The sequence below is a fragment of the Halichoeres trimaculatus genome, unplaced genomic scaffold, assembly GCF_033239565.1.
Source record: "Halichoeres trimaculatus isolate MK-OKI-2021-1 unplaced genomic scaffold, fHalTri1.1 fHalTri1_scaffold_5, whole genome shotgun sequence".
Taxonomy (NCBI): Eukaryota; Metazoa; Chordata; class Actinopteri; order Labriformes; family Labridae; genus Halichoeres; species Halichoeres trimaculatus.
The window spans coordinates 3,224,066-3,239,684 of record NW_027437183.1 but is presented as its reverse complement, the minus strand read 5'-3'; the positions used below and the strand labels follow the sequence as shown (position 1 = coordinate 3,239,684).

The 15,619-nt window shown below is 41.2% G+C and overlaps 1 protein-coding gene across 1 annotated transcript; it reads left to right on the top strand.

Moving 5' to 3' along the window:
• The first annotated feature begins 1,173 nt into the window (after positions 1-1,173).
• Positions 1,174-15,619, top strand: ak8 (adenylate kinase 8). The gene is made up of 14 exons (XM_074670812.1): positions 1,174-1,397; positions 1,711-1,840; positions 1,916-2,000; positions 3,606-3,655; positions 3,793-3,891; positions 4,577-4,645; positions 10,743-10,824; positions 10,918-11,190; positions 11,666-11,788; positions 11,883-11,972; positions 12,896-13,037; positions 13,541-13,621; positions 14,666-14,795; positions 14,899-15,619. Exons 2-14 carry the CDS (start codon positions 1,757-1,759, stop codon positions 14,986-14,988), a joined length of 1,398 nt encoding a protein of 465 aa, XP_074526913.1. The 5' UTR covers positions 1,174-1,397; positions 1,711-1,756; the 3' UTR covers positions 14,989-15,619.

The window sequence follows — 15,619 nt, the reverse complement described above, 5'->3', positions numbered from 1 at the left end:
AGAATGTAAACTTGAGTTTACAGTGACAACACACAGACCAAAGACGTCTTCTTGAATCTGTCGGACTGAATCCAGCTGAATGAATTAATCTATCTCTGAACAGACGACCCTCTCCTGATTTTTCTCCTTCCAGTGCTTCAGCAGCAGCTCAATACAGCGACTTCTCTGCAGCAGGGTTGCTGTTATTCAGATCGCTGTGTGTGACAAGCCTGAGGAGACCATGACTGATAAACTGTGAACACTAGAAATAAAGACTTCTTAAATCTCTGCCTCTCTGTCTGATGCTTGTGTCTGGTTTATTTCCAGATGGAAGATGACACTAAAAGCTGTCTTCTCAGAGAGTTTCTCCTGTTTTATTCAGACACTGTTCTCACATGCCTGTCTCCCATACACCTTTATTGAAAGAATAAATTCACTTCTATCAGAATATTCAGAATGAAAAAAAAAAATCATTTTCATTTTTTAAAATCTATTTATTCATTTTATTTGTTTATTTATTTATTTATTTTTGGAGTATGAAACTGATATTATGGACTGAATTTCTCTGAATAAACAGTCTGGACAGGATTTTGTCTATATTCTCAGAAGTATGGGGGGGGGCTGTCATAATTGTAGAAATAGTCAGAAATTGTGCATTAAAATCTGAATTCTGATGGAAAACATGAGAATTTTTAATTTGTTTACAGAAATATGGAGGTGAAAGAAAATATTTTGACACTATAGTCAACTATAGTCAAAACTCTTTAAGAAAAAAAGAAATTAAAAATCAGATTTAGAATTCTGAAAGATAAAAAAAAAGAATTTTGACTATTTTTCATTTAGGATAATTAGAGAAAAGTCCGTTTTTTGACGATATCTTGAGGGAAAAGTCACAACTCTACAACTCAAGACAGGATTTTGTTGAAAAAAGGGCAGAGCTCGACTTTAATTTCAGAATTTTGGGGGAGAATGAATAAAGAATTTTTTAAATGGAGCCAGAATTTTTGGTTTTAAGTTTGTCATGGCTTAAAGTTTTACTCTTTTCATCGAAAAAATTCTCAACGCATTTTTAATCCCTGAAATCTGCTGTTATTTTTTCCTAGAAGCTTCATTTTCTCTCTTTCTTTCCCGCTCAACGCAGGTACTACTACTGCGCACGCGCGTCGATGACGTTCACCCCTGACAACAAACAAACGCTCCTTGACAACCGCTCCGGTAAAGCTGTTCAGGAGGTTTTTGTAACTGTATCTATCAAAATTCGTTGATAACAGACGGCTTGGATAAATTGTTTGTCCATTCGGTATCTGCTGAGACATTTAACGGTTATTAAATGTGAAAAGTCTGAGCGGAAAAGCAGCGCAGGCGCAGTTTGACAGACTGAAAAAGCTAACGTTGATGCTAAAGTTGATAACAGGAAGGTAAGTTACTAGATAAAGCATTAGTAATCTTAGTCCAATATCCTCTTCTTCTCCAAGTACATTTTGATGCTAATACAATGATTATCATATAATGATAAAGAACAATTAAACAGCTCAGAACAACAATATTCTGAGAAAAAAAAGCACAACTTACTAATTTAACAAAATATCTCTTTGGAGTGGGTCTAAATCAGAGGGTTTATTTACATTAAATGGTCTAGATTCATGCAAAAAGAGAAAAAAACAACAACTCACAACTGAGGCGTTTTTGTTGAAATAAATTCATCTAATATGATGCGTTCATGGTCCTCAGGTAAAAAAACTGTCAGGACTGTGTCCCTCACCCCATCCTGTTGGTGATGGATGAGACGGTGAAACCTCTGAGGATTCCTCCACAGATGTCCGTCTACGCAGACAAGCACAACATCTACCACCTGATGCAGGTATTTATCAGTCAGTCTCAGAGCTGTGGCTGTGACCCAGGACAACAACACTAAGTCTGTGTGTGTGTGTTTCAGAGCATGCTGTCCAGTCTGGTGATCGATCAGCCTGTAGATCCAATCAGTTACCTGATCAATCTGCTGCAGAGGAACAGTGTGGACAGTAAGTCACACACACACACACGTACACGTACTGACAAACACCGACTATTTCAAACTACAAAGTAACATTTTTAGCCCCAAATTTTAGTTTCTCGCCATGCATTCCGAACTATTCTGCTGCACCATTTCATAACTTTTCTTGTGTCCTCTGATTTTTGAACACTCAAAGTTTCACATCCTGATAAATCCCATTGTTTATAGACATTAGCTTGAAGAGTTGTTGAGTTTCTGCAGAATGTTCAGAGCTTTTAGCTTTATAAAAGTTGCACAGTCCAAATGTAGTTTCATGAGACCTCACATATAGACTTTGGTTTGGGTTGTACATAATTTAGAAAAAAATGAAAATAGATTAATGTATTTAAGGTAACCAAGCTCTCACCCTAATCCAAAGTGTTGCAACATGATAAGACTTCCATAGATGTGTTCCTGGAGATACACAATATTTTATATAGCCACTAGATGGAGCTCTCACTCTGTAGCCGCTCAGTCCTCAACTCAGGTACACCAACAGGAAATTAGTCTGAAACGTCTCGGACATATCCACTGAAATTTGTGTCTTTCATTCAGTCAATGTAATGTTTTATGTAGTTAAAGTTGTTCAAAAATAAATCATACAAAGAAATCAGGATAGAAACATTTACACAAAAGTTGAGAGGAGACACAAATAATGAAATTAAGGAATTACATAAAGAACACAGTTTAACCAAATTAAAGATACAAGAATTAACCGTTATCGAATGTTGATGTATCTCAGCTCTGAGTTTGGGTTCACTAAAACAACTTCAGCAGCATCCAAATTTCCTGTTAAAGCTGAAATTGTTTGAGCTACAGCCTAAAGTTTCTGTTCATCCTCATGTTTAGCAGTGAAATCATCTCTTGTAACATGGTGCCTAAGATCTTTAAGAGGTGAAAAAATTATTTAAAAATCATGTTTTTGTCCGTTCACTCAGGTGATGATGTGAGGCTGCAGAAATGTTAGGGATGGGTACTTTTCACATTTGCCTGGTACCTGGTAATCCGTACCGGTACTCACTGGTACCAATTTTCAGTACTTTTTTGTGTTTATCTTATTTTTTTGTTCAGATTAACATATCTATACTTTAATAAATAATTTGAAATGCTGTGTTCATGTCCAGTTTGGAAAATTGCCTACTCTTCCACTCCCTCACAGTCACAAGAATGAATTTAAGTACCTAAACATGCTACCTTTAGGTTTTGTGTGAATTGGTTCTTGACAGAATTCAGTCTGAACCTTTAAAAGTGCCTAATTTGGTACCCATCCCCTAGAAATGTTAGATATTTCAATACAAGCCCACTAATATGTTTTTACCTCCTCAAAGAACAAATAGTTATTTTAAAAGTTAAACACAAGCTTCTGTTTGACTCTGTGTGATAAATTCAGGAGACTCAAAATTCAAGATTTCCTGTTCCTCATATGTCAGAAACAGCTCTGGTTTATCAGCTTGTTAGTTATATTTTATATTTCATCAATATGTTTTGCTTTCTGAGTATTTTTTCAGCCCTTAAGTGAGTCATTGAAAATCAGTATTTATACTTGTTGTCAGTCTTCTCCAAACCAAACTATCTGTCTGTCTCTCTGTGTCAGTTCCCAGGATCATGGTGCTCGGCCCTCCAGCTGTCGGGAAGCAAACAGTGGTGTGTTTTTTCTCTGCTCAGATGATCTCTGTGTTAAAGTTTCTCCAGTAGATCAACGTTCTCACTGCAGGGAGTCTGTTCCTCTCATCACTTCTTCTTCTTCTTCTTCTTCTATGGTGGTTGTTGTCGTTCTTCAGGCCAGAAAGCTGAGTGCAGAGCTGGGAGCTGTTCATGTGACCATAGACCGTCTCCTGCAGGACCCTGTACTGGCAGACCAATGCACAGGCAGAGAGCAGGTGAGTGACTCTATAATTAGGGGTACATTTCAAGTCCATGGGATATACTTATCATTTTTACTAAGTATTATTTTCAAGCACTGACCAAGTTTACAGTGGGTGATATTTCACTTTCATTTAATACAGAAAGTTACAGGTTCATCATTTATTTAGCTAAAAAATGCAAATCATGTGTTGGAATTTTCAGTTTTTGTGCTGTCCAAGATCTCAGTTGTCAAGTTGTCAACTGTCAAATGTCGACTGTGTTACTGAGATTTTTGTGCCATAATTCTTTAAATTTAGTCTAAACTGTGATATAAATGATGAGGGATATTTCTAGGGAGCGTAGTCTGACAGAGAAAAGTTGAATAACTCTAAATTCAGTATAATATGGATTTTATGTTGAAAAATTAGTCACAGCTTTTGTCCATAACACAAGTGACAAAATTATGCTCCAAAATTTTCTGTTACTTAAATATTTAAAAATTCATTAGAGCTTTAGCTTGCTAACTAATGAATAAAGTACATCTCAGGTGTTTAATTTGCAATCAAATAGAACATGAAATAAAAAAAGAAAATATTTTTTCACTTTTAACCAACTTTTCACTAACACACACACAGCTAAAAAAACACATCACATGCATGATGAAATGTAATGGAGGATGATGAACAGTGTTTGACCTGTTGTGTGTGTGTGTGTTTGAAGGAACTTTCTACTGAGCAGCTGGTCCATCTGATTCAGCAGAGACTGGATAAAGTGGACTGCTTCAACAAGGTAAGATCCCCACCAGCAGGAACACTGTGTCGTCAACCCTCCCCCCAGCTCACCTTGACCTCTGGTATAGCTCTGACCAGCGTCAGGGGGAGGAACCCAGCCCAGGAACTTTCTGGTGCGTGGTGTGAGTGAGTCCACCAAACCATGTGGAATGATCTGTTTCCAGCTCAGATCTGACCGAGACGAGCTGCCTCCCTCTCTGTCTCTGCCTCTCTTTGTCTCCCGCTCTGATGTGCCTCTGTGATGATAATAATTAGCGCTCTGGTCGCCGCTGTGTCGTACTACGAATCCCAGCAGGCCGAGCAGCGTGTTGGCGTGTTTCCCTGGGGATCAGCTGATCAAACAGACGTGCTGCTGTCACATCACGGCTGTTATTTTCACTCGGGCTCGTCCTCTCTGCTGCTCCTCATTAGCATCACGTCCTGTTTCCTGTCAGCGTTCATCAGGACACCGGGCGCCGCTTTCTGATCAGTTTAAGGGAATTAAAGAAAGCGAAGCTGCTGTCAGCAGCACTCACACAAAAACAACAACAACAACACAAACCGAAGCTCACAACTGCACTTATCTGTGTGATTGAACGTCTGGCCTTTGTTCAGAAGCTGTACACTGAGAGAGAGGCGTTAAAACACACACACACACACACACACACACACACACACACACACACACACACACACACACACACACACACACACACAGACACACACACACACACACACACACACACACACACACACACACACACACACACACACACACACACACACACACACACACACACGATGAGATGCAGCGAGAGCCAACCAGAGTCTGAGCCTGGGTTTATGATGGTTCCTCTAAAAGTTCAGTTAAAGAGCTCATAGACCTACAGTGAGCTTTTTGCTGCTTTCAGAGAGGAAATGAGTTTCTTAAAGTCTTTTAAATAGTTGTGGATTCTGCTGAGGAGAGCCTGGTGGTTTTTGAGATCTGGTTCTTTGCTTCTTTGAGAGGTTCTACAAGATCAGTCAGCTAGGAGGTGGTTTAACTGTTTCTTCTCACACTTTGAAGCAGTGAAGCATTTTCAAGAGATTCATGTAGAATCTATGTTTCTCTACTACTTAAGCTCTGTTTTTTCTACTTTTGTAATTCTATTCACAACATTTGTACTGTACTGAGAGAGTGCAGTTTAAACCGGAGTCAAGTTCCTTGTATTCTTGAAAATACTTATCGAATAAAGGCGATTCTGATTCTGATTCTGATTCTGAAGTTTTGTGACCTATCAGGTTCTTGAAAGAAGATCAAAAACACTCTTTAAGGTTTGTGGGCAGATTTATGTATTTCTAGCAGTGACTGAAGAGGTCCTACACCACAAAAACTGAAGTCTACCTACCTAAATATCTTATTTTAAGATATCAAAAGACAAAAAAATAGATGCCTGAGTTGCTTTAACCGTACCTTGTTGTACTGTACCGTACTGTACCTTATTGTACTATACCTTACCGTATTGTACTGTACTGTGCCATACTGTACCGTACCGTACTGTACTGTACTGTACCGTACCGTACCATACCGTACTGTATTATACCGTACCGTACTGTATTGTACCGCACCATACTGTGTTGTACCGTACTGTACTGTACTGTACCGTACCGTACCATACCGTACTGTATTATACCGTACCGTACTGTATTGTACCGCACCATACTGTGTTGTACTGTACTGTACTGTACTGTACCTTACCGTACTGTACTGTACTGTACCTTACCGTACCGTACTGTACCGTACTGTACCGTACCGTACCGTATTGTACCTTACTATACTGTATTGTACCGTACCGTACCGTACTGTGTTGTACTGTACCGTACTGTACTGTACTGTACTGTACTGTACCGTACCGTACCCTACCGTACCCTACTGTACTGTGCTTAAGCACACGTCAACCCTAAAGCCCTGATCGTTTTGACCAAGCGTGCCGTACTTAATCACGATTCACTTCTCTGCTTTGGCACGCTTTGAAGAGGAGGGCTTCAGCATGATTCACTTCATACTCAAGCACACAGACATGAGGTATGAACGCTTTCCACTCCTTTCAATTTTGATTTTAAACAATAGCGGGGTGTTAGAGGGCTGTGTCTGACTAAAACAACTGAACATTACTCAAAAAGTCTCTAAATCTGTAGCAGTGCTCTCTGTGTCTCATTGTGCTGACTGATGAGATTGCGCTGTGAGTTTAAAGATGTTTCACAATGACGGCAATGTGCGTGTGATACCCGCCAAAGTCTGGTTCATATTGGAGTAGTGTGACCACTGGCCGTGGGGGAACTGTGCTGCAAGGGGGCAATCATACTTGAGTACAGCGTGAAAAAAAAACAGAACTTGTTAAGTTTCCTGTATCAAGAATGTCTTGATATTAGGTACTAAAAATCACTTTATCAGCTGTTCACTGTTCACTTTCACCTGACAAGTACAGAAAAAAGTCTTATTTCAAGGCTTTAGAGACAAAATGATGCCTGAATTCCTTGTAAAGAGTAAAAAAATCAATCTTCCAATGAGAAGTAGAAGTGAAAAGTACTTGTTTAGCTGTCTTGATATAAGGAACTAAACAGCATCTTATACACTGCTGAGTTATGTAAAAGAAGAAAACAAGAGGACCCAACATGAAGCCTTGGGGAACTCCAGATAATGCTTTTTTTATTTTAACACATCATATTCACTGCAAAAACTGAAAAGTGAGTAAGTGTTAATGTTTTATTGTGGTATAATAGTCTTAAATGACTAAATATGAGTAACATTCACCTCAGACGACCAGAGGAATGCCTCATTATTCCAGGCGTCATTTTTGTTTTTAAAGTGTTGAAATAAGACCTCTTTATGTATTTTTAGGATCCTGTGATAGCTTTTTATCCTATCTTTTAGGTTCACGTGATCACTGAGGAGAGGCCTCTGCTCCTCTGGTCTGTGTGAGATTTTATTAAATTGGTTTAATTGTCTCGTGGAGGTTTTGTGGCTGTGGATCGCAATTTAGTGGATCTTTAGGTGGTTTTTGTGGTTTTGAAGAAGCCCAAGTGGCCCTGTGGGAAGCTCAGGAGGTCTCTTCCGTGACTCACTGGTAGAGAAAGGTCATCTTGGTAGTGAAAGCGGAGGGTGTAGAAGCTCTTTACGTAGTTTTTTGGATGATCATCTGGGCCCACGTGGCAGTCACCTGCTACAGGTGTGTCACAGCTCCCCTAGATCTCTGGAGAAGACTTGGTCCTGGTCTAGAGGAGCTGGTCTGAGTACAGCATGTGGCTCAGAGTGACAACGCTGAGATCTAACCAGAGTCTCATGAACCAGAAGTTAGTTTGATTACAGGAAGAAAACACATCCCACATCTCTTTGTCTGACACTTCTTCATCTCCCCCTGTTCCTCAGTTTGTCCTCAGTCAGCTGGAGTGTGTGTGTGTGTGTGTGTGCAGTCTGAACAGTGTGTGTGTGCTTAGCAGTAAACCAGCACCATCTCTCCTCTCCTCCTCTAAACACTACAAACAGCCTGCCTCTTTCAGCCTCCAGCGTTTAGCTTCAGCGTTTAGCATTTAGCATCAGAGTTTAGCGTGTGTGTGTTTGTGTGTGAGTGTGTGTGTGATTATCAGGTACTTTCATCTGCTAATGGCTGTTTTTGGCTGCAGGCTAAACTCATCAAACACACCTGGGACTGAGTGTGTGTATGTGTGTTTGTGTGTGATGTCTTTATTTTCTGACTGTCAGTGTGTGTGCAGCAGAGGAGGATGATTGACAGCTCACATCTGGGCCCCGCCTCCTGCTGTCAGATTAAATACTTTACCTGTCTCTCTGCCGTCCTGTCTCTGTCTCCTCTGGATCATCTCAACAGGGATGGAAACTCATCGACTCCACTTTGATCAAACAGTATTTATCTCATGTTTCATCAATCACTTAATGCATAGATTTTCATTAATTACGTCATGTTGTCAGGGAAATAAGGTAAGCTTTATTGTCTTGTTAATGCAAGTGAAACATACAAATCTCACATCACAACCTGTTTTATATAAGACGGTTTAGACATTATCCTCTCAAGGATTGATGTGTTTGTTTTTATGACATTTGTAAAGTTTTTTATGTTGTTGAAACTAAATAATATCATCTAACAGTATATTAGCATTTTCTTTCAGCTTGCCCTAAAAGAATTATGGGATATGTGTGCTGAGAAGGATGCTCCTGTTTATTCTCAGCAGCCGGGAAACGAAGGACACATTTATCAGATGCTGCTGTGACACATTCAGTCTTTAAAGGCTGCAGTCTCTGAGTTAAAAGCCTTTAGCCTCCTTGCTAACAGCTACAGTGCACTTACCTCTCAAATTTGTGGAACTCACAAGTTTAATGTCTTAAAAAATAATTTCACCTCCTGCACAGAGAGCACTTACAGCGAAATTATCAATTCAAACTGAAACTGCATTTTGAACCAGGCTGTAAACATTTTCATTTTTGCTGTAAAAGTTAGCTTTTTTGAATAAGTGTGTGTGTGGTTTCTGGTAGTTTTGGAGCCAGCCTCTAGTGGATGCTTGATGAACTGCAGTTTTTTTTTCTATTTTTACAGTTTTTTTCTAGCTTTTTCTGCCTTTAACTGCCATTTGTGACCTTTAACTGCAGTTTTTAACATTTAAGTCCTCGTTTCATATTTTAAGACTGGAAGTCACAGCAGCAATCAAGAAAACCAAAGTAAGAAAGTGTATAGAAAGTGCAAAAAGCTCCATAAGAAATTAGATGGTGACAGCTTGTCCATCATTGTCCAGTCAGCCAGCCTCCACCTCCACAGGGTCCAGGACTGAGCTTCTTCAGCAGTCTGTTCAGTCTCTGTCTCCTGGATCCTGTCTGCTCACAGCAGGTGAAGCTCCTCCAATGTGGCCTTGGTGTCTGGTGTTAGCTCTGTTAGCCATGTCTGTGAATAGAATGATGCTACTCTGCCTTCTGGTATTCCCTCTGTTGCTGGGTTAGCACAGCTAGCTCGTCTGTCTTATTGGAGATAGATCTTACGTTCCCAATAACGATGGATGGAAGGACAGGTCCATGTCGTCACTGCTTAGCTCACACCTGAGAACCAGCACGTCGTCCTCACCTCCTTCTCCTCACCTTGTGGGGAAACATCAGGCATTGCACCAGTTAGCATTGGCATGCTACAGGCTGCTAACAGCTGGTTTTACATGTAAACAATGCAGCCTCTAAGTAAGCTTACAGGAGCTAACATTATCATTAGCCAGCTGAAGAATCTGGAAACAGTGTTAGCTTTTTAGGAAAACTATATTTGTTCTTTTACTTGTCAAAGATAATTCATATTTGAATGCAATGAGTTAAATTTGTTGGTTTTGAGAGTTCCTTGCCTCTCCATGTACGTATGTGGAATGCCAAAGCCTAAAGTAGGGAGAGCAGACCTCCTAAGGTCACCTGAAGCCTGAAATCATTTTATAAAACAGCCAGGTCTTAAATTTCTGTAACATTATAACTGTTCATTTGTTAAGTCTTTAAAACCTGCAGCACACATGCAGCCTGTCACACACGTGTGTGTATGTCAGTGCTGCTGTCAGTCCTCTTTATTCAGCCTGGCAGGCAGCACTGAGGGATTAACGCTCCTGAGCAGTCGTAGTGAGAACGAAGAGGCTCTCTGCATTAAACAGTCGGGTTTTATTTAGATTTCATGCGACTGTCAGACAGCAGAGAGCGGAGGAAACAGCTGCTGTCAAACTCTTCAGTTTCTCACAAAAACACGAGACGGAGTTTAATGAGCAGCTTTTAGTTCAGGTCTCATATATGAACAACTTTTAAACTGTTAATACAGCGAGAGATGTTCACAACAGCAGCTCCAGGACGTTTCAGCAGCAGAGAGTTTTACTCTGCAAGTCCACTCAGTGTGAAACAAACACGATCTGCTCTCTGCTTTTGACCAGAAAACTAGAGAAGGGCCACATGAGGCTCATCCTATGGGGGGCAGGAACCAGATCAGGGTCTGTGTAAGCATCTATGTGTGTGTGTGTGTGTGTGTGTGTGTGTGTGTGTGTGTGTGTGTGTGTGTGTGTGTGTGTGTGTGTGTGTGTGTGTGTGTGTGTGTGTGTGTGTGTGTGTGTGACAGGGCTGGCTGTTGGAAGGAATCCCTCAAACCAGACTACAGGCTCTCAGTCTCCAACAGGCCGGCATCATCCCCGAACACGTTGGTAAGAACGAAATACCACTCATGAGTAAAACTACTAACATATGTGCATCCTGACACTGAAAAGTACTCCGTGTGTGTATATGTGTGTGGTAAGTGATGCTGGAGGCTCCTGATGACGTTCTGTTGGAGAGGAGTCGAGGGAAACTGGTGGACCCAATAACAGGAGAGGTTTACCACGAGACTTTCATCTGGCCGCTTGAAGACAGCATCACCCAGCGCCTGCAGAAAGAGCGCAGTCGCTCAGAAGAGCAACGATTGGCTGAGCTGCGACGCTATCGCTGTGAGGTCACAGGCCTGAGCTCGGCCTATCAGCAAGTCCTGAAGATCATCAACAGTGATCAGCCTCATGTTGACGTCCACCAGCAAGGTCAGTCAATCCTTAGTCATATGATTCTTTGACAGTCATTTGAGGTGATATAAAATCCTAATTTATCAGAAGCTTACCAAAAATACCTGAGGATATTCAAGTTTGATAACTTGGCGTCCCTCAGGGCTCAGTTTTAGATCCTCTCTGGTTCTCTCTGCAAGTCTATAACACACTAGAAATATTTTGAAAGTCTTGGCACCCTTTGACCAAAAAACAACTTATTTTGCAAAAAAAAATGAAATTCTTGATTTCACACACCTTGTTCTGACACCAAACAAGCAAGATTTTAGTCTCACATGGGAAAATTTCCTGCAAAAGTGGCGTTGCTGCTCAAGTTGTTCAGAGTAGCCCAAAGCCAATGGACAGCTTCTTATTCTTGTAAACTTCCTCTGATATGCCGACGATTCACTGCTTTGTATTAACGCCTTCACTTTCCTTCAGTAATAAAGTTAAGGTGTCATAATCTGTGTGTTAGTGTTAGCTTTTGTTCGGACACGCCACCGCCCCAGAACCCCCAGAATCCTCCTGCTGGGTCCGCCCGGATCAGGGAAGAGTCATCAGGCCAGGCTGCTGTCGGAGAAATACAAGATGGTGGATGGTAAACACACTGCACAGTGGTTTGAGTAAAAAATTAAGATCACACTACAAAACTGGCTCTAAAGCTGTTGGCTTCTCCTGCTTTTCCTCCTCAGTGTGCTGCGGTCGTCTGCTGAGGTCTGTGGCTGCTGACGGGTCGGCTCTGGGCGGGAAAATTAAACCGTACCTGGATCAGGGAAGGCCAGGTGACTCAGTCGCTCAGTGTGCTCAAACCTCCTTGTTCCATCATCACAGTCTTTTGATACCAGATGATGAGTGGTTTTGAAAATTTCTCCACTAGGGGGCGATATGAGGAAAATATTTCTGGATGTTTTTATGGCAGGATCAGGATCTGGATTGTCTTCTCTGCTTCATTTCATCACTTTAATCTGGTCTCGTGTTCTCTGATGTGTTTTTTGAACCCTCACATTTTCACATCCTGAAGAATCTGTTCCTTTAAAGACGTCGGCTGTGAGAGTTGATGAGTTTCTGCAGAACGTACAGAGCTTTAGCTCCATACCAGCAGCCGATGCTCGGTCCAGATGTAGCAGGGAATTGATCAGATCAGAGACGCCACCAGAAATAAGATCTGTTTGATTCCTGTCTGTTTCCCAGCATCCCCTGGGGTTTTTAAGTCCTTGTTAACTGTGCACTCGTAATCACACTCACTTCTCCCCCACTTCTCTTTCATTCATCAACACACAGATACATATTAGTGCATGTGTGTGTGAGTGTGTGTGTGTGTTTGATCACAGCTGGATCACAGCAGCTGTGTTTAATAATCAGCAGCTGTCAGAGAGAGTCCGTGTCCACGCTGCAGACACACACACTGATCCGTATCGGTGTCTCTACACCTGACAACAGATCAGAGTCCAGGATTTATCAGCAGACTGGACCAGAACCATCAACAAATCAGCTCACATGATGCATTCTGATATTTTTATAAGTTTTATTCATATTCCTCTGATCTGTGGTTGTTTCTGGTTTTATTGGCGTCATTTTCTTTTGGATATTTTTTTTTCTTGCACCCCACGGACTCTGTTAAAGTAAGTCTTTGTGTGTGCACTCATAAACATCACCGTCTGGATCTGGGTGCCCCCCCTAACGTGGCTTAAACCTGTGGGTGCAGTTTCAGACTCGTTGGTGCTTCAGGTCCTGGAGGAGCGTCTGAGCCGAGTGGACTGCAGCTGCAGAGGCTGGATCCTGCACGGCTTCCCGTGTGACATGCAGCAAGCCATGAGCCTGCAGGAGTCAGAGCACCAGCCCAACAGGTACGACACCCTACAACAGCTACCACCTCTGGGTGGAGAGGAACAAAAGGAGAGCCTTGGAGACTCATATATAACCACAATACGACCACACAAGGAGTCCTGCCTCTTGTGCAACGAGCTGAGAGTCTACAGGAGTCCTGACCCCAATCCAAAATGCCCCTGACAATTTATGCTACTATTAAGAGCATGCAGGGGTCCCAAAAACCAGTCACACACACACACACACACACACACACACACACACACACACACACACACACACACACACACACACACACACACACACACACGCTGTATGTTGAGTGCTGATGAATATTTGATGCTTCAGTATAAATATTCACTCTAATGGATCTGCAGCTTCACATTAACTGTTTAAAATACAAACACTCCTTAAATATTAAGGAGGCTCTTTGTCTGTGAGACCGTTAAACAGCTTATTTATGATGCTGCACGATGACCTTTGACCTCCTAATGACCTGTGTATGGCGTCCCCTCCCTCACAGAGTTTTCCTCCTGGAGTTGACGGACGATGTTTGTCTGGAGAGAATCACCCTCAGAGCCACAGATCCAGTCAGCGGGGCGCGGTAACGTTTATGATTAATGTCATAAAAACATGTGAAACAACTGTGATGGGGTTAAACGCGGAAACAAAATGTGTTGATATGGAAAAAATCTGCACTGAAAACAGTATAAAGTCTCAGCTTCACTGTTAATGGGACGATAAAGAGAGGCTTCCTTCAGGTTTAGTTGAGTGGCATACATTGTCAGATACACAGATGCTTTCCCTCAGCTTGCTTCACCTGGATGAAGTCTCTGTTTTACAGTTAACAGTCAGTTACATCAAGTCTCCTGTGTCCTTCTGCAATGATATCAAGTCTCTTTTTCAGTTTCACTGTTAGTTTACATATCACAAAGGATTCCCTGAAGCATGCTTTGAAAGTATCAAGTCTCAGTTTTACTGTTTAAAATATGTTACCTAGAGGCTTCCTATTTGCTTGTGTTAGAGGAAATAAGTCTTATTTTCACTGTTAATGAGGTCAAAGAGGCTTGCTTCAATGGCAAGAAGTGTCAGTTTCACTGTAAATTGTCAGATACAGATTCTCTCCCATGGCGTGCTTTAACTGTACGAAGTCTCAGTTTAACTGTTAATGGTGAGTCACAACAAAGCTCCCCTGTGGCTTTCTGTAATGATGTCAAGTCTTAGCTTTACTGTTAAGAGTCTCTCACACAGATGCCTCCCAGTGGCTCTCTTTAATGGTATAAAGTCTCAGTTTCATTAATTACGTTACGCTGCAGAGGCTTTTCTGTGGCTTGTTTTCACATTATTGAGTCTCAGTTTCATTGTAAATACATTGTTACATACATTGGCGTGTTTAATTGTGATGAAGTCTCAGTTTTACTGTAAACTGTGTTACACAGAGGCTTCCCTGTTGCTTGTGTTAGTGGTATAAAGTCTCAGTTTCACTGTTAATAGGATGTTATACAGCTTGCTTTCTCAGTCTGAGCCTGAAAGAAGCTGATTTCCTTGTGAGTCTAACTCTAATAGATGAAATTGTCATTAAATATGATGTGAAGTTACTCATGTGATGTATGGATGTTTGCACCTGTGATGTCACTTCCTTCTGCAGATACCACGCTCTCACCCGCCCTGCTCCGAGCGCTGAAGTCCAGGATCGACTTAAAACCAGACCTGAGGACAGCACAGAGGCTGTGACACACAGACTGAGACAGTACAGGATGAACATCATTGGCCTGCAGGTACAGACACACATCAACACCTCAAAGTCACTACACGACCAAATGTGGATTCATCCGCGGCAGAAAATAGTCCTTACCTGATGTTTTGTTTTATACCCTCCAGACTTTATTTCCAGAAGCAATTCCTATTAACGCTGATCAGGATCCTCACTCTGTGTTTGAGGCTCTGGAGAGCAGGCTGATGACGGACTGACACCTGAACTCAGGAGTAGAAGTACAGACAACTACTTCTCACATTCATTTAAAGCTTTTAATAATACTGAAGAAGAAATCAAACCCTCTTTAAAGGTCAGTTAGCAACAGATCGTCAAAGAGAGTGATGTAATAAGCTTATATCACTTGTTTTGATTATTCTATTAAAAGAAATTTATCTTCAAGGAATCCTTTTGGTATAAATCAGCCACTAAGACTTAAGTTTGGTACTTTTAAGAAACTCAGGCTTCAAAAAATGTAAAAATCAAGCTGCTTTAATGTTTAAGAAAATTCAGCAAATATTTCCTGGTACATATCCTTGAGAGCCCACTTGAAGCTGGCCCCAAAAGTGAGTCATTCCCCTCAGAGCCTTGTTTATTTACTCTCATAATTAAAAATTACAGCCACTTGGGGGCTGGTCACGACACACTCAAACATAGCAAGCAGCTCAGGTTCGTCTTCAGCCTGTGGCATCTTTCCGTTATATAATAATCCCCTTTTTCTCCTATATAATCCATTATAAAAGTAAAGGTTTAACAATCTAAAAAATATAACTTATTAAAAAGAAAATTTAATCCATTGTGTTCAAATCTTGTCTGAACACCAGGTGATGTTAGCTTGTATGCTGCAAA

Excerpts from the sequence above, each read along its gene's own strand:
- ak8 (XM_074670812.1), top strand. The coding sequence starts at position 1,757 with ATGGATGAGACGGTGAAACCTCTGAGGATTCCTCCACAGATGTCCGTC. Across the intron at positions 2,001-3,605 it reads GCAGAGGAACAGTGTGGACA|TTCCCAGGATCATGGTGCTC; the intron begins GTAAGTCACACA and ends TCTCTGTGTCAG. Across the intron at positions 4,646-10,742 it reads AAGTGGACTGCTTCAACAAG|GGCTGGCTGTTGGAAGGAAT; the intron begins GTAAGATCCCCA and ends TGTGTGTGACAG.